The sequence below is a fragment of the Spermophilus citellus genome (assembly GCF_964194105.1).
Source record: "Spermophilus citellus genome assembly, chromosome: 10".
Classification (NCBI taxonomy): Eukaryota; Metazoa; Chordata; class Mammalia; order Rodentia; family Sciuridae; genus Spermophilus; species Spermophilus citellus.
The window spans coordinates 8,577,088-8,596,003 of record NC_138197.1 but is presented as its reverse complement, the minus strand read 5'-3'; the positions used below and the strand labels follow the sequence as shown (position 1 = coordinate 8,596,003).

At 38.0% G+C, this 18,916-nt stretch overlaps 1 protein-coding gene across 1 annotated transcript in view; it reads left to right on the top strand.

Annotated features, from left to right (window-relative positions):
* The window catches only part of LOC308658983 (procollagen-lysine,2-oxoglutarate 5-dioxygenase 2-like), a 92,966-nt gene that overhangs the window by 27,758 nt on the left and 46,292 nt on the right, over window positions 1–18,916 (top strand). Inside the window, 1 exon segment of the mRNA XM_081311942.1 lies at window positions 16,630–16,721. Coding sequence (XP_081168068.1) covers window positions 16,630–16,721 — 92 coding nt within the window.

Genomic DNA, 18,916 nt, shown 5'->3' with positions numbered 1-18,916 from the left:
AATGGTGGTTCCATTCCCATCTGTCCCAGGAATCTCCAAACTGCTTTCCAAATTGGCTGCACCAATTTGCAGTCCCACCAGCAATGTACAAGTGTACCCTTTCCTCCACATCCTCGCCAGCACTTGTTGTTGTTTGACTTCATAGTGGCTGCCAATCTTACTGGAGTGAGATGGTATCTTAGGGTGGTTTTGATTTGCATTTCTCTGACTGCTAGAGATGGTGAGCATTTTTTCATGTACTTGTTGATTGATTGTATGTCCTCCTCTGAGAAGTGTCTGTTCAGGTCCTTGGCCCATTTGTTGATTGGGTTATTTGTTATCTTATTGTCTAATTGTTTGAGTTCTTTGTATACTCTGGATATTAGGGCTCTATTTGAATTGTGAAGAGTAAAAATTTGCTCCCAGGATGTAGGCTCCCTATTTACCTCTCTTATTGTTTGTCTTGCTGAGAAAACACTTTTTAGTTTAAGTAAGTCCCATTTGTTGATTCTTGTTATTAACTCTTGTGCTATGGGTGTCCTATTAAGGAATTTGGAGACCGACCCCACAATATGTAGATCGGAGCCAACTTTTTCTTCTATCAGACGCAGAGTCTCTGATTTGATACCAAGCTCCTTGATCCATTTTGAGTTAACTTTTGTGCATGGCGAGAGAAAGGGATTCAGTTTCATTTTGTTGCATATGGATTTCCAGTTTTCCCAACACCATTTGTTGAAGATGCTATCCTTCCTCCATTGCATGCTTTTAGCCCCTTTATCAAATATAAGATAGTTGTAACTTTGTGGATTAGTCTCTGTGTCCTCTATTCTATACCATTGGTCCACCCGCCTGTTTTGGTACCAGTACCATGCTGTTTTTGTCACTATTGCTCTGTAATATAGTTTGAAATCTGGTATTGCTATACCGCCTGATTCACACTTCCTGTTTAGAATTGCTTTTGCTATTCTGGGTCTTTTATTTTTCCATATGAATTTCATGATTGCTTTATCTATTTCTACAAGAAATGCTGTTGGGATTTTGATTGGCATTGCATTAAACCTATAGAGAACTTTTGGTAATATCGCCATTTTGATGATGTTAGTTCTGCCTATCCATGAACAGGGTATATTTTTCCATCTTCTAAGATCTTCTTCTACTTCTCTCTATAGGGTTCTGTAGTTTTCATTGTATAAATCTTTCACCTCTTTTGTTAGGTTGATTCCCAAGTATTTTATTTTATTTTTTTTTTTTTGAGGATATCGTGAATGGAGTTTTTCCTCATTTCCGTTTCAGAAGTTTTGTCGCTGATATACAGAAATGCCTTTGATTTATGCGTGTTGATTTTATATCCTGCCACTTTGCTGAATTCATTTATTAGTTCTAGTAGTTTCTTTGTAGACCCTTTTGGGTCTTCTAGGTATAGGATCATGTCATCTGCAAATAGTGATAATTTAAGTTCTTCTTTTCCTATTTTTATGCCTTTAATTTCTTTCGTCTGTCTAATTGCTCTGGCCAGTGTTTCGAGAACGATATTGAATAGAAGTGGTGATAGAGGGCATCCCTGTCTTGTTCCAGATTTTAGAGGGAATGCCTTTAACTTTTGTCCATTCAGAATGATGCTAGCCTGAGGCTTAGCATAGATAGCTTTTACAATGTCAAGGTAAGTTCCTGTTATCCCTAGTTTTTCTAATGTTTTGATGCTGTACTTTGTCAAATGCTTTCTCTGCGTCTATCGAGATGATCATATGGTTCTTATCTTTAAGTCTATTGATGTGGTGAATAACATTTATTGATTTCCGTATATTGAACCATCCTTGCATCCCAGGGATGAATCCTACTTGATCATGGTGCACAATTTTTTTGATGTGTTTTTGTATTCGATTCGCCAGAATTTTATTGAGGATTTTTGCATCTAGGTTCATTAGAGATATTGGTTTGTAGTTTTCTTTCTTTGAGGTGTCTTTGTCTGGTTTCGGAATCAGGGTGATGTTGGCCTCATAGAATGAATTTGGAAGAGCTCCCTCTTTTTCTATTTCCTGAAATAACTTGAAAAGTATTGGTATTAATTATTCTTTATAGGTTTTGTAAAACTCCGCTGTATACCCATCCTGTCCTGGGCTTTTCTTGGTTGGTAGTCTTTTGATGGCTTCTTCAATTTCATCCATTGATATTGGTCTGTTCAAATTGTGTGTATCCTCCTGACTCATTCTGGGCAAATCATATGACTTAAGAAATTTATCGATGTCTTCACTATCTTCTATTTTATTGGAATGTAGGTTTTCAAAATAATTTCTAATTGTCTTCTGTATTTCTGTAGCATCTGTTGTGATATTGCCTTTTTCATCCCGTATGTTTGTAATTTGAGTTCTCTCTCCTCTTCGTTAGCATGGCTAAAGGTCTGTCGATCTTATTTATTTTTTCGAAGAACCAACTTTTAGTTTTGTTAATTTTTTCAATAGTTTCTTTTGTTTCAATTTCATTGATTTCCACTCTGATTTTAATTATTTCTTGCCTTCTGCTACATTTGCTGTTGTTTTGCTCTTCCTTTTCTAGGGCTTTGAGATGAAGTGTGAGCTCATTTATTTGTTGGTTTTTTCTTTTTTTGAGGAATGACCACCAGGCGATGAATTTTCCTCTTAAAACTGCTTTCATTGTGTCCCATAGATTCCGATATGTTGTGTCTGTATTTTCATTTATCTCTAAGAATTTTTTGATTTCCTCCTTTATGTCTTCTGTAACCCATTGAACATTCAGTAACATATTGTTCATTTTCCATGTGATGTAGGATTTTTCCTTCCTTCTTTTATCATTGATTTCCAGTTTTATTCCATTATGATCAGATAAAATGCATGGTATTATCTCCACCCCTTTATATTTACTGAGGGTTGCCCTATGGCATAATATATGGTCTATTTTTGAGAAGGATCCATGTGCTGCTGAGAAAAAAGTATATCCATTTGATGATGGTTGATATATTCTATATATGTCAGTTAAGTCTAGGTTATTGATTGTGATATTGAGTTCTATAGTTTCTTTATTCAACTTTTGTTTGGAGGATCTGTCCAATGGTGAGAGAGGTGTGTTGAAGTCACCCATGATTATTGTGTTGTGGTCTATTTGATTCTTGAACTTGAGGAGAATTTGTTTTATGAATGTTGCAGCACCATTATTTGGTGCATAAATATTGATAATTGTTATGTCTTGTTGGTCAATGGTTCCTTTTAACAGTATATAATGTCCTTCTTTATCCCTTTTGATTAACTTAGTCTTGAAGTCGATTTTATTCGATATGAGGATGGCCACCCCTGCTTGCTTACGAGGACTGTGTGCGTGGTACAGTTTTTCCCATCCTTTCACCTTCAGCCTGTGTATGTCTTTTCCAATCAGATGTGTCTCCTGGAGGCAGCATATTGTTGGATTTGTTTTTTTAATTCATGATACCAGCCTATGTCGCTTTATAGGAGAGTTTAAGCCATTAACATTCAGAGTTTCTATTGATATATGGTTTGTACTTCCATCCATGTTTGATTATTTATCCTTTTTTTAAAAAAAATTTAGTTTGTTTCTCCATGATCATCTTTCCCCTCACCCTCTGTCTTTACTGAGGCACTTCCCACTGATGGTTTTGGTTATTGTTTTTCATTTCTTCCTCGTGTAGTGTTTTGCTCAAAATGCTTTGCAATGCTGGTTTTCTGGCTGCAAATTCTTTTAACTTTTGTTTATCATGAAAGATCTTTATTTCGTTGTCATACCTGAAGCTTAATTTTGCTGGATACAGAATTTTTGGTTGGCATCCATTGTCTTTCAGTGTTTGAAATACATTGTTCCATGACCTTCTTGCTTTCAGTTTCTGTGATAAAAAATCCGTTGTTAACCTTATTGGTTTACCTCTGAATGTAATCTGTCTCCTTTCTCTTGTAGCTTTTAATATTTTCTCTTTGTTCTGTATATTGGATATCTTCATAACAATGTGTCTTGGCGTTGGTCTACTGTGATTTTGTGTGCTCGGTGTCCTGTATGCATCTTCAATTTGTATATCTGTTTCCTTTTTTATTTCTGGAAAGTTTTCTGTCATTATTTCATTCAGCAGGTTACTCATTCCCTTGGTTTGAATCTCTGTACCTTCTTCTATCCCGATGACTCCTAAGTTTGTTTTTTTTATGTTATCCCATAACTCTTGGATGTTTTTCTCATGATTTTTTACCAGCCTTTCGGAGTTGGCTAGACTCTTCTCAAGATGATATATTTTGTCTTCATTATCTGACGTTCTGGCTTCTACTTGCTCCACTCTGTTAGTGATACTCTCAATTGAGTTTTTAATTTTGTTTATCGTTTCCTTCATTTCTAGAATTATTGTTTGATTATTTTTTATAATCTCTATCTCCTGATAAAGATGCTTAACTTCTTCTTTTATCTGTTTATGTAATTCATTCTCAATATGTTCTTTCGCTGCTTGAATTTGCTGTCTTGTATCCTCTTTAAGGTTCCATTCCATCTGTCTAAGGTGTTCCTTGAGTTCTTTATATGACCATTTTTCTGATGACTCTAGGTCCTTCTGAATATTTAGGCTGTCCTACATTGTTTGTACTCCTTTTCTTCCCTGATTTTTGAAGCTGCTCATGCTCCTATAAATTTATTTGATGCTTGCGAGAAAAGGTATTAGAAGGGAAGGGAAGAAGTCACTAAAGAGAATGAGAGTAAGCAGGTAGAATTCAAGGAAGGGGGCATAAGATAATTGAAAAGAAATGAAAAGACAAAAGAAGAAAAAATAGGAAATAAAAAAAGAAAAAAAATTAAAAAAAAATAAAAAAATTAAAATTAAAATTAGAAGAAAAAAAATTTTTAAAAAATTGTAAAAAAAATTTAAAAAAAACAACAACAAGAAAGAAAAATGAAAATGAAAGAAAAACCCAAATCAAAAAAAAAAGAGAGAGAAAAGAAAAAAAGAAAAAAAAAACTAATAAATGCAGTCTTAGAGTTTGATTAACTTCTCTTCCAGTAGGTGGTGCTGTGCCCACCAGGCCAAGTTTCTCCTGTCAATACACGGGAACCAATCAGTGTGCAGCAGCTCCTCCCAGACTGGGCGAGTCTCCAATCCTGAGTGCCTATGGCCTCCTCTTGTGTCTAGTCACTTCCCACTTTTCCTCTAGCCAGGCCCCTCTCACGGGTGCCGCTCACCACAATACTGGCTACACGCCAGGTCTGCTGCTCCCGGGAGCCCTGTTTTCATGAACGTCTGGGCACACTCTTCCAGTTTGCCATTCCCTCAGACCCTAAGTTTGTAGAGCTTGGGGCTGAGAATCCTCAGCGCATTTTACTTGCCCTCCGGTAGCCACGTCCCCAATAGCTGGAGCAAGAGACCTCAGCTGTCAGCAGTGGTGGGAGCAGTAGTTCCGGGCCGGGGGTCCCGCACCACCTCTGATTCCCTCGGTCTGGCTATCGCGCTCATGGGAGAGCTGGGAGGGGCCCTTACGGGAGAGCTGGGAGGGGCTCTTAAGGTTTCCCCGATGTGTGGAGAGGGAAGGCTAGGGGATTACACACCTTTAGCCACAGGTTTCAATGAAGTTATCTCCTCCTCCGCAGTCTGATGATGTCAGTTCTCTGCCATGGTGGTATCTCTTGCAAATGGCGACAGTTCGTTTCCCTTTGCCAAGCGACCAATGCAACGGGTGGGTCCTTACTGTCTCTCCCAAGCCCCGTTTCAAACCTGTGGCCACTACCTGTGAAGGCTCGGTAGGCATTTACCTCCATAGGATGAGAAGGGCTGACCAGTTGTTTCAGCCGGATGGATTAGTGCTGAGTCACAGCTGTTTGTCTGCGGGAAGCAGGCGAACGGGAGCTTGAATTCAGCCGATCCAGGCTCAGTGTGTGTTCTAAGAGGCCCAGACTGTTCGCCCCAGATCCACGTCAGCTCAGCATTGCCTAGTGATCCTGAGCAAACAGATTTAGGTTGTTTACGACTCCCTATGCCTGCACAGCTGAAGAGGTCAGGGACTTGATCTCTCTGCGCCCGCCGCCATGTTGGAATCCCCTCAGTTATAGTTTTTTAATGGATATGAAACAGCTTAAATAGGTTGCTAGCATAATGGTTAATTCATTCGATTATGGTTCCTATGTATAATAGAGTAGTGTGCACCTGTGCTGAAAGATATATAAAATTTAAAAAGGAAGATATAGATTGGTGTACAGAGTATGCTACTGTATGCTAGTATAAAATATTTGCTTGTATATGCATTGACCATAATCAGAACCAATATCTTTGTTATCTCCTGAGGGGAAGTCAGCCAGATGTCTGGAAAATAGTATCATTTTTTTACTTCATTATCTACTTCAAAATTTAAATGACAAAGAAGGAAAAATTAGTCATGTATATGAATATATATTTTTAATCTCTAGCTTGGCACAATGGATGCTGGAAGATTTCTAATGTTTTCTGGGATACACTCCAAAAAAGATAAAACTTCTTACATAAAGATGAGAGTATAAGACAGTTTGTAGCATAAAATGAATGAGGAGATATTTTGTGCAGTCTTAGAGTAATTCCATAAAAGACCATATCTATTAGTGACTTCATACAATCTTCATTAAATTTTAAGTCCCCAAATCATCTAATATGGCCATTCAGTTTTTTAGTAATGTCTTCACAGACCACTATAATCCTATAATCCCTACAACAATGTGGAGAATTACCAAATTGTTGAGGGAGAATTCAGAGCTGCCCAAGCAGACACCATAAAGCTTTAAGTTGAGCTTAGGAAGGACTACCACCCAATTTAAATTTTATGCAAGGTAGAAAAAATGAACAATGTCACCTTTTACAAAACAATTTTCTGATGTGTTCAGGGCAGTGTGGAGTGTAAGAAAGTGTGTTTCCCTATAACTGAAGATGATAAATGCAAGCTACGACTTTTCTTTTATTCCATTTCAGCCACACTATACTTTTTTTACATCTGCTTTTGATTTTTCTTCTCAGATTCATTGTTTTCCATTCCTTTAGGTTAGGTAGACTTGTACAGAAAGATTTTTCTCTTTCCATTAAGGAGAAGTGAAGGTTATCTTGGTTGAAGCCCATCACCCCTAGAACTTTCCCTTAGAAAGCAGCTTGCTCAGCATAAGTCCTACTGCAGGTGGCAGAGCAACTTTTCTTATCTGTGTGTGAAAGGGCAGGTGTCCTGGTTCCTAATGTGACTGGTGGTGCTCTTTGCATATGAGCATAGGAAGTACTTTAGTGCCTGTGCAAAATGTAGAATAATCAGTAATAGATCAAGTGTGCTTCAACAAGCTACATAACCTTGCTACCAGATTTCTGGCAGGGAGTTCACAGTTTCTGATAAAGCATTTGGCCAACAGATGGGTTACCCCATCTCGGTGGAATAAGGTTCTCATTACTGATACATCTTTCTATTGGCTGACATCTTTGAACCTTTGGAATTTAGCAGAATGAATTCCGTTCTGTCTGTGAAGGTGGTAGATCCTTTTTTTTTTCCCTTTGACATTAAAATTATATCTAGTATAGAAATTTCAAAATATATGGAGGGATCAAATGTGTGCTCCAAGTCATAAGTTCTGGAAAGTGGTCTTCTGTGCTTTAATGTTTATGAAAAAGGAAACATACTGCTTTTGCCAGGACATCCCATTCATCTTGGCTGTTTTTTTATTGTACTTGGTATGGATACAAAATTTGCCTTCCCTTAATTATTTCCCCTCCCAACACCCCAGCCAACTCTCTTTTCTAAAATCATATGGGAAAGCTCATTTTTTTTCCTTCAAATGTGATGAGTTGGTTGGAAGGTAGCATATCTGCTCCCCTCTCCCCCCGCCCACACACCCCATAGAGAAATTTTCTTTAACTATTCAGTATATGATGTGATTGCCAGATCTATTACTGTGCTGGCCAAACTCCATATTGTCAAATGTCTCTTCAGTATAGTGTGCCAGGTTCCCATACTTTTCACAGTCTATGGAGATGACAGTGGGAACCACCTCTCCTGTTAGGATCGCTTGGTTCTGCCTTTGGTTTGGCAGACCAACAACTGTCTCAGGTGTTGGCTTGTTTTTGAATTTGTGTTCAAGTGAGGCCCATACATATTATATGTTAAATTTTAACTCAGGTTTTTCTGACTCCCATTGAAACCTTCCTTGGCATGAGCATTCTTGGTTGCTTGGATCTTATGTCCCGCTTTGGAACTCTGGGAGGAATTTGCTGGAACTTTGTGGACAGTTCTTTGCTGCAGTGCAGTCTTTGTGTTTTATCTCTATGTTTCTGGGAGGGGATGATATGGAGGTGGAGGAACGGGTCTCTTTCGTACTCATCTGTCTTGTTTATGATGTTTGTATTGAGTCCTTAATAGTTAAGTATCATAGTTGTTGAGAGCAAAGAGGGGTGGCTAGGGACAGTGAGCCATTACTGAAGAGAGTTATTGCGTGGTGCTTCTGAATAAAGCATATTTTTTGAAGATTAAATTATATGGTTTATATGTCTATATTAATGACTTTCTAAAGTGTGTAGATAATTTTTGAATTGAGGAGAGAATAAATTTATTTAATTTATTTAAATTGGTCACTGTACTCTATCAGGGTATTCATGTTATAATTTCCTTTATAGATGTTTGCTGTGATTACTATGGTTGTGAAAAAGCCCATGATATTTTACGTTAAAAATTATATCTTATACTATGAGAAACTGAATCTCTTATTTTGAAGTTTCACTTTTGCCTAATAATTATTCAAATTTTATTGGTTACAAATACCTTCTGACTTTTTGTAATACGAGGATCTACTTTTATGTTTCTCCTAAATGCCTTTCATAGCACTGTGAGGGTTGCTAGCTACTAGGAATTCTTGATCATAATATTAACCTTGCTTTTACCTCTGACATGAAATTTGTCTCCCATTCAGTGTGTGGTTGCCCATAGACAGAATAAACATGTGCATATAACACCAGAAAATATGGTACCATCTCCCCCCAAATCAGGAAATCTAAAACAAAGTCTTTAATATTAGCGTATGTTCAGTTTTTATTTAAAGGTTTTTAGGAGTGTTTTACAGTTTGAAGTTTTTGTGAGGTTGGAGATGGTCTCCATGGTCTTCTAGATGTCTGTCACTTCTGTAGCCTTAATTGGGCCCTGTTTCCCTTGTTAGCTGGTGTTGAGCTGGTTGCTCAACTTTGCCTCCTCCAGGATCCCTCATCCTGCAGCGTTTCTGGAAACACTGGAGATTCTTGTCCCCTAGGCCCACTGCTGTGTCGTTTTGTGACAACCTCCCCCTGGTCTGCCCAGGACTCCCCTAGTCATGAAACTGAGTGTTCTGAGAACCTGCTCAGCCCTGGCACACGGGGAAGGCTGGTCTCCCTGCTGACACACCATCATCTCTCTTCATGTTCTGTTTGTCTGTCCATTGTCCAAAGCCAGCTCTGGAAGCCCAGGCATCCAGTTGAACATTAGCAAGTGCAAAGGTGCCCTGTGCATAGGAAGTTGTTATTTTTGTTTCTTTAAGCTTTCCCTTTTCTCCCCCCTTTCATTAAAAAATGCTAGGGACTTCTCTGCAATCACTCTGACACATCCTTATAGGGTTTCTCCTTGGTGAAATTATGACATGAATTGCTCTTGAGGAATTTTTGTCTTGAATTTCTTTCAACAATTCCACAAAATAAAATTTGTTCCCTTGCCACCTAGACTGCATGGTTTCAGTTTATTTGTCAGAATGCTTTGAGTGACTCAAAGCATTTAATAAAACAACACATTTGTACAGAAAGCCCTAGGAAAACCGTATTTTTTTAGTGGTTGTGAATCTCGAGTTCATTCTAAATTGGTTGCCATCTAGCTGTAGGATCCTGGACAAGTCTTGTTTTCTCCCAGGAGTTATAATTCACTTTAACCCATTAGGTACCAAGATTTCAACTCTGGAAACATGTAGATATTCAAATGTTATTTAAAATTTATCATATAATCTTTCTAAGTGTTTCTCATCTAGGACAACAGGGACAAAATGGGTTGAGATGCTTTCAGTGGAGGAGATGCCTTCAGTGGAGGAGCAGAATGTGATTTACATCTGGGTCAAAAATTCCTTTTCTTGAATCTGTTTGATTCCTCTCTATATCTTTCTAGCATGGCTTCTGAGTCCAGAACTCGTGCCCAACCTTGTATCACGTACATATCCAGTTAGCCCTGAAGTGCCTCTTTGAGATGAACCTTGCTGCCTGTTGCTAACAGTACATCAGGAATCCTCCAGACATGCCTGGATTCAGTGATGTGCTGGGGCTGATAGAATTCAGCATTCATTGTACTCCTGTCTCTATATTGCAGCACAAGGATACAAAGCAAAACAGACAAGGGAAAAGGTACATGAGAGAGGTCTGGAAAAGCCAGAGATAAGCTGCCAATAGTCCTTTCCTGGTGGAGTTGAACAGCATGTGCTTAATTTCCCCAGTTACTACTTGTGACAACATGTGTGAAATGCTGTCTATCAGAGAAACTCAGTAGAGAATTGGTGCCCACAGTTTTCAATGAGAATTGGCCACACAGGCAACTTGTGTACCCCATTGCCAAACTCCCAGAAGAAAAGCAGTTGTTTAGCATGAACTGCATTGTTTGTACTGTTAAGGCGCAGAGAGCCATTCTTATCTTAGAAAAGGGGAAGCTCTTCCCATTGGAGAGCCATCTGGTAAGAATCTCAGATCTGACTGTCCAGATGCCAGCCAAGGACCAACCCTGTGAGCAGGTCTTTCTGAAGACAGAAGTCTCAGGTTTGCTGTCTTTGTACTTCACACACAGAATAAATCTCAAAGTTTGTTTCTAGCCTCTTGACCTTTTGCCACGAAGTAAGTCCACCTGATATATTGGGAAAAAATGCACTTTGAAGGATAACAACTGGTTCTGCTAGTAGCTTGTTAGATAACTTTGGCTAAATTATTGACTAATTTAAATCTTTACCTCCTCATCACTGAGTCTAAGATAAAAATACTAATTATATGAATTTTTAAACTCCCTTGTTTTATACACACATACACATGAGATTTTATTATCACTTGTTCCTGAATTCATCATTGAAAAACCTGAACATACACAATATATGCTCATATCCAAACATTGCATGACACCCCATCCAGATGTAAAGTTTTATGCTTTTATGTATCACTTTAAAAATTAAAAAGAAAAAAATGCAAAGACATTACTGTGTGCTGAATACTGTGAGAACTATGCTAAGTACTCTGGAAAACTAATAGTGAGAAAAAAGGCATCCTGCCGTTCTGAAATCTAGTTGGAAATAGAAATTTTAGCCTTAAATATTAACTGTACAGATTACTTTGTAATTACAGTTTCTGGTAAATGCTCTGGAGGAGAGGTAGAGAGTACTGTGCAATGAGTAATGACCTATTCCTGTAAGTCGGGGAGGGTCAGATGTCTAAGATTTGGTTTATGGTTAAGAATTTCAAGTATGTGTGGCTCCCGTCCAGAGATGAGGGAGGGACATTAGTTGATGGTCTTGTGCTTACTCTTCTCTTGGGTGGAAAGAAGCAGACAATGTTGGGAAAAGAAAAAAAGAAAGAAAGTTCAGTGTGGTTGGAGCAGAGAGAGCAAAGGGAAAAGAGGAAGTGGATGAGATTGGAGAGGAGAGAGGTCATCAGGGACCCCATTGTGGTAATGGAGTTTTGGCTTCTGTCCTAAGATCAATCAGTGGAAATCCATTTGAGGGTGTTTAGTAGCAGGGTGCCTTGACCAGATATTTAGGTGTTCTGAAAAGACCTCTGTGATAATTTTGTAGAGATATGATTAGAGTGGGCAAAATGGGCTTGGGAGGTTATGGTAGATGCCTAGGCAAGTGATAATTGTCATGGGTTTAGAATTATGGCTTGCTGAGAAATGCAAAAATCCTCCTCCTCCTCCTCCTCCTCCTCCTCCTCCTCCTCCTCCTCCTCCTCCTCCTCCTCCTCCTTGTGGTACTGGGGATTGAACCAAGGGGTGCTCTACCGCTCAGCTCTTAAGTCTGCTTAAAAACCCCAAACCAAAATAAACCTTAGTTGGATCTCTGTTAAAGAAAGAGATGGAATTATAACTTACTGGAGTTTTCAGATCAGCTACAAAGTATCTTACTTGTGCATCTTTTGAGTAGAAAAAGATAATGAGATTCTGGAGAGTGTGTCATTCACTATCTCATGTAAAGAATAAAAAAGAGAAAGAAGTAAGTAGAAAAGTGATGGAAACTCTATGTTGCCCATAGGCCTAAATAGTTACTATTTGATCTTTTATAGCAAAATCTTGCTGCCCCCCACCCCTTTGTAATCACTACTCAGAAAGCATGTTCCTTTAGTAGAAAATTGAGAACCATTAACCTTTACAGATGAAGGGTGTGTCTTAATACAAGATAAATTAGTTGTAAAGTGAAAGCAGTGTTCTCGGAGCTCTGTGATAGGAGTATTATTCTTGATTTTTGCAAATTAAAAATCAAGGTCTGTGTGTAAAGCTACTTAGAAAGATAGGTATCAAAGGCAGGTGGGCTAGTGCTGAGCTACTTAATGGGATGCCATCATTAAAACAGTGGATTTCAGCATCTGGTGACAGGATGTGCCAGCAAAATGACTTTGTGTTTTATACTCATAGTTCATTTATGAAAAGGGAAGTTAGATCACCACTGGGTATTGATAAACTCTCCCCTAATAGCAGCAACTGTTTGGAGGAGGAAAAAGAAATGGTTCTAACAACACATGCCCATCTCCACTGAAGCCTGTAGTGAGTTAATAAGATATAGTGCATTGTGAAGTGGTTTGCATTTGGTAAGTAATTCTTCAAATCCACTCCACTGTTTTCATGTATTTCTTTCCCATGCAATCTATATTGATCCATTTCTCATAGAGTCAAAAGGCAATGCCAGAGGTAACCATTACAGTTGTGCTTCATTTGCCTGTTCTTTGAGGCCAGGAGCCAGGTTGCCATGGCCCCATCTCTCAGCTGCAGCTGTTAATTAAGGAAAACACCAGACAAGGGGTGAAGCAGGTTTGAGAAGAGACAAACAGACACACATAGAAAAAGCTGGGGTTAAGTGGGTCATTAACCTCTGATGGAGGATAATGACTAGGAACTAGTGCAGCACATTTAGTATATAGATTTCATCAAAAGGTTATTTTGGGGAAGGTTTCATCAAAGCAGTCCATCTGAAGGATGCAGAACTGGTGAGACATTTGGGTTTTCTTGCTATGCTCAGAATTCTACGTCCCACAAGTTGGTGCCTGAGTTCAAGGTCCAGACTGATGCATCTCTGCCCTTTGCATGGAGCCTTCTTGGGCTGGGTGTCATTCTAGCAACTGGGCCAGCTTTACCTGCACCTTTGCACCCAGGAAGTTCCCAGCACAACACAGCCACAAGGCAGGCAGAGAGACCATGACTCAAGTCACCATTCTCCACAGCTATTATTCTTAAGATGACGGTAATAGAGGTTGGTAGGTTCTTACTCTGAAACCCCTTTCTTTCGTTGGTCACATTGCTTTATCTTCTTTTGTAGAGGATGGATCCAGTAAGGTATTAATTATACTTGTTTAAATTATAATCTTGTTTGGTTCTAACAATTTCTTTGTGCATTTCATCTTTCCTTTTACTTAGGTGATTCAGACTATTAACAAAATTGTAATACATATTTTTCTTCCAATTTTATGTTTGGAAGATGAGAAATTTCACATAGAAGTTGAACTCTTTGCTTTTTAATTATAGGAACTTGCAGACATGCACGAAACTAAATCAGTTCCAGCAGTCATCCTGTGCAGCCAATCTTGTTTAATCTTTGTTTTCTTCCTTCATTGTTGCTTATTTGCCATGAAGTTGTAAAACAGATCACGGCTACTATACCTTTTCATTGGGTAAATACTTAAGTATGCATGTCTGAATATGACTTTTAAAAATGTAAATGCCTTCAGCCTACTAAAAATAAATTATTTCAGGTTATCAGTAAATATTTAAGTTTTCCCAAGTCAGGGCTCAGTTACAGTTCATGATTTTTAAAGAGCTGAAATGTCTCTTAGTTGTAAGTGAATACAGGTTTTCCTTCCCTTTTCCCCTTTGGCCATTGATTCTATATGTCATTTATCCTGTAGAAATTCTCATGTTCTGGATTTTATTGGTGGCATCTCTTTTCTGTTACTCATCATGGTCTGTCCCTTTATTTCTAGTAAATTTGAATTGTAAGTTATTTTGGAACCTAAGCAAGATTCAAGTTTAGGTTGATTTTGTTTTTAAAAGAAGTGGGCTCTGAATTGACTGATAAGAAGTTGAGAGTGGAGCATCTCAGCACCTTCTTCAGCTGAGTAAGATTATTTCTCATGAGAAGATGAGAAAGATGATGTGCAGAGATGCAGGCGAGGGGTCAGCTCATATACGGTGTCATTAAATGTTCCTTTCTTTGACACAATTGCATAGTCTTTTTGTTTTGTTCTTCGTGTGTAATTAGCAACAGTTCTCAAGTGACAGAGCCCTTATTTGGCATAGGATTGCTAGACACTGTCAGACTCTTTAAGTTTAAGCTTTGCCTTCTGAGTCATTGAATTTGGTGACATTTTTGTCATATCACAGTCTGGCCAACATTACTTTCCTATTAAGGATGATGAAATTCTTGCCATTAATTTTATACTGGAAATGATTAATGTAAAACTCTATCCAGTAAAAAAAATCTAAGCATGTAGTTAATTCTTATGATTTATGTAGAAAAAAATAAATAAAAAGTTATCTTTAAATAGTCTTTTATTACAGAGAAAAGAGACCTTTAAAATACGCTCCTTCCTCTCATAAAATATGGTATTTCTTAATTTAAAATTATTATGACTGGTACCATGTCAAATTCTTTTAATCTGTTAAGGCTTGTTGGGAACTCTATAAAGGATAATTTGATTTTTTTTGTAAAAACAATGGGTTATTTGAAAGTATTTAAAATATGTACTTGACAATGAAAATGGCTTTATTTTTCTTGGAATATTTATTTCCTATGTTGAAAATTATTTAAGTGATCACCTCTTTTTTGAAAGAAACCTAAGAATGTGGATATTTATTTTCATTGAAATGCTTTTCTTATTTGTTTGACAAGTGTATGTTTGAATTTACTATTCCTTTTCTTTTCTTTTCTTTTTTTTTTTTTTTTGGCTACCAGGGATTGAACCCTGGGTGCCTAACCACTGAGCCACATCCCTAGCCCTTTTTGTGTTTTATTTAGAGACAGGGTCTCACTGAGTTGCTTAGGGCCTCATTAAATTGTTTTGGCTGGCTTTGAACTTGAGGTCCTTCTGCTTCAGCCTCCAGAGTCACTGGGATTATAGGCGTGTGCCACTGTGCCCAGCTGAATTTATTATTTCTTTATGTATATTGTAGTTATTTATGTTGTATTGTTTTAGTTATTTTCAAAACTTGTTGAGGAATTACCTTGGTTCCTATATAATTATTTTAACTGACTATATGATGCAATTAATATTGACCAATGACTTTCTATTGCTTAGGGGTTATGTAAGAGTTTCTGAATATTCCGTAATGGACGGGGAAAATCAAAGGGTATAACTCACTGCTTAGAATATTGAAGAGATTAGTTTTGTTTTTCTTTTAAATATTTGTAGGGCTGGGCATGATCCCAGGGATGCTCTACCACTGAGCTACATCTTCAATCCTAAGCCCTTTTTACTTTTTGAAATTTTGAGACAGGATCTCATTAAGTTGCTGAGGCTGACCTTGAACTTGTGCTCCTCCTGCCTCAGCCTCCAGAGCAACTGGAATTACAGGCATATGCCATTGCATGCGGCAGCTTTGCCTTTCTTAGTCCAGGGATCCTCCTAAATCTTTAGACTGAGGGAAAAAAAATGGTATCGCAGCCCATTTGGCATTTGCTGTTGTTTTTGTTTCTTTTATGCATTCCCAACATGCCTTTCCTGATAGGCCTTATTTTTAGTGGCTTCTGTAGATATTAAGAACTAGCTCCTTAAATCTACCTGCTTCTGCTAAGGAGAGATATTAGGTTGAAAGTAATAATCTTTTATAACGTAGTAACTCAAAACTGCATATCTACTAATTCTTTAAAGGAAAAAAATAAACAATAAATAAAAGATGCAAATTTTGTGCCTTTTGAGACTTGTAAAGAATTCATGGTTAAGAAGGAAAAATTAAGACTGTGTTTTTAAATACTTACTTCAGATTTGTTGTGGACTTGGATCCGTCTTATGATTAGATCTTTTCTTTGTTTGCCACATGTCTATAGCAAACTGTAATTGTCTGGTGCACCTCAGTGATGTGTGTCATAAATCTGGGAAGATTTACAGGTGACAGTGAAGCTGGGGGATTAGATAGTATCTAAGGGTCTTACTGTTAACAGATTCTTTAAATGTGCATATAGTGGACTTTTTGTTTTCTTCTTAATGTTTAAATAATCCATTGAGGACATGCTTTTCCTCCAACACTAATGAAATTTTTCTTTACCATTAATATAATTTGTCATTGAGGGGCTAGTCATTTGAATTGAATTTGAATTGCCTGGTTTTCAATAGCCCTGTGTTTCATCTTACGTAGAATAACATACCAGAATATTCCCATTGGTTAATGAAGTTTCTAATCACTATATTGAGTTGTAAAGTGTTAGCATTTAAACTCTTGGTAAACCTACTTACATTATTTCCTTCTGTCTTTGCAGATAAATTATTAGTCATAACTGTAGCAACAAAAGAAAGTGATGGATTTCACCGATTTATGCACTCAGCCAAATATTTCAATTATACTGTGAAGGTATAGTATATTTTTACTTTATAGAGGTGGTGGAATATGTGTCCAAAGTACATTTTTCATGTCAACAACAAAATCTGTAATCCCTTCAAGGAAGATGAAATTTGTCTGCATCGTTGCTATTTCTATGCACATTGAAAGATATATTTTGGCCTTACTAATATTTGCCATGCAGACAATGAATTTGTTAATATTTGCTAATATTTGATATAAGCATGTTCTAAAAAACACAAAGAATATGTAAATGTGTATCTATATATGCATATATAAATAATTTATTTTGCGGGGCTGTGCAAAGATTAGACAGTAGTGTTCTTTGGTGACTGAATAATTTTTTTCTCTTATGGGTTGTCCACAGAGGTGGTTTCTTTACAGGGAATTGGAAGCATGGCTGTGGGAGGGGAGACCTGTCTTGTCCATCACTAAGAGTTACTTTTCCTTTCTTGTTTTGTTTCTGTATCTGTTTTAGAGGAATTTGGGAACACTAAATACATTTAGAAGACATCTCTAGGGGACATTTTACTCATATGTGATCAGAGGAGACTTGAGGAGGTTGATAGAACTATTAAACCGAGGAGGGAGGGTCTTAGTATTTTTACTGATTTATTCATTTGATAGAAGGATCTGCTAGCCAGATATTTTCTCCAAATAAAAGGAGAATGAGCAAGTATCTAGGCAGGAAATTAAAAAAAAATAAAAGGAGGGGAAAAATTGCTTTGGCCTGGGGAGAAACTGAGCTATACTTACATGTAATTCAATAAAAGGTCGTATTCCTTAGGCAGCCTCTGGAGTAGAAGGTACTGATGGTGATGCACAGCAGCTAGTCAAGAGGTGGAATTTGCAGGGAAAGAGACAGGGTGGTAACAAGGGGACAGAGTACAATGAAGGTCAGAGGTGCAGGTGCTTAATAAAGGATCAATGAAAATATGTTCAAAGTATGTTAAGAGAGACGAGAAATATAGTGACATTCACTGAAGTCAAAGAAGAATTAGGATAAAACATTTCTGAAGTCTTTTAGGAGGATCTTTTGGCTTCAGACTGGGCTGACAAAATAGACTGTTATGTGCAAGGCACCTGGCCAGGAACTTTCCATATGGTACCTTCTTAGTCATTATATGAACAATGTAAGGTACATATTTATTTATGGGCAAAGAGAACTTGCTCCAAGGTCCACAGCTACAACCTGTGAGGTCTTAGACCACAGCCCTATTTGACTGGCTCTGGAGTTCATGCCCTTTCTGCTGGCTTCCCATTTTGTAATGCAGTGATTTTCAAAGTGTGGACTTCAAACCACAGTACCCTCCTCACCTGGGAACTAGTTAGAAAGGAAACACTCAGGCCACCTCAGAACAGCTGAATAACAAATTCTGTGCTTTGTCCAGCTGTCCACGGATTCTGGTGCGATTCTGGAGCACCCTGAGGTCGGGCTCATGCTGCATGGCCTGACACTGCACTGTATGACCCTCAGGTGTGGCCAGGGCAGTTGCTATTGCAGCATCAGAGCCTCCAGAAGGGTTGTGAAACCAATCAAGTAAAAAACAATAATTCTGCTAGATTAAAAATCATTTGAATCCAGATCCACATGAGTTTGAGTTTTCATGGGTGGAATATTCCTCCCATTCCTGATTATAGGTAGAGATGAAATGAAATGATGAAATGATTTGAGGCTGGGAGTCCACTGGCTTGCTTTGCCAACAGATTTATATTTGGCTTTGTGTTAAGGACAGTGACAACTCATGGTATTTATTTATTTTTAGTTTTCCTTTTTCATTTGTCTTTATTTTTAGTTATGTTCTCCTCAGTTATGTTCCCCTAGTCTCCTAATACATCAATATTTTAGCACCTTCAGACACTGTTTTGAGGAAACAAAAGATAAAACTGTGTATGACAGGAGGGACACATCTTATGCTCCTGTTGCCTCAGGGCCAGGTGTGTCAACAGTGTGTTTCCAACTCAGGAGGCCCTGTGGAGACTCATGTGCCAGTGAAGGTCAAGGGTACAGGTGTAGTTCTAAGGGTACAGGTGCACAGTGAAGATCAAGGGTACAGAGTATAGTGAATGTCAGAGGTACAGGTATAGCACTAAGGGTGCAGGTATACAGTGAAGATCAAAGGTACAGGTGCATAGTGAAGATCAAGGGTACAGGTGTAGCTCCAGTTAATTGTGTGCAGGCAGTTTCTTGCATTGATAAATTCTTA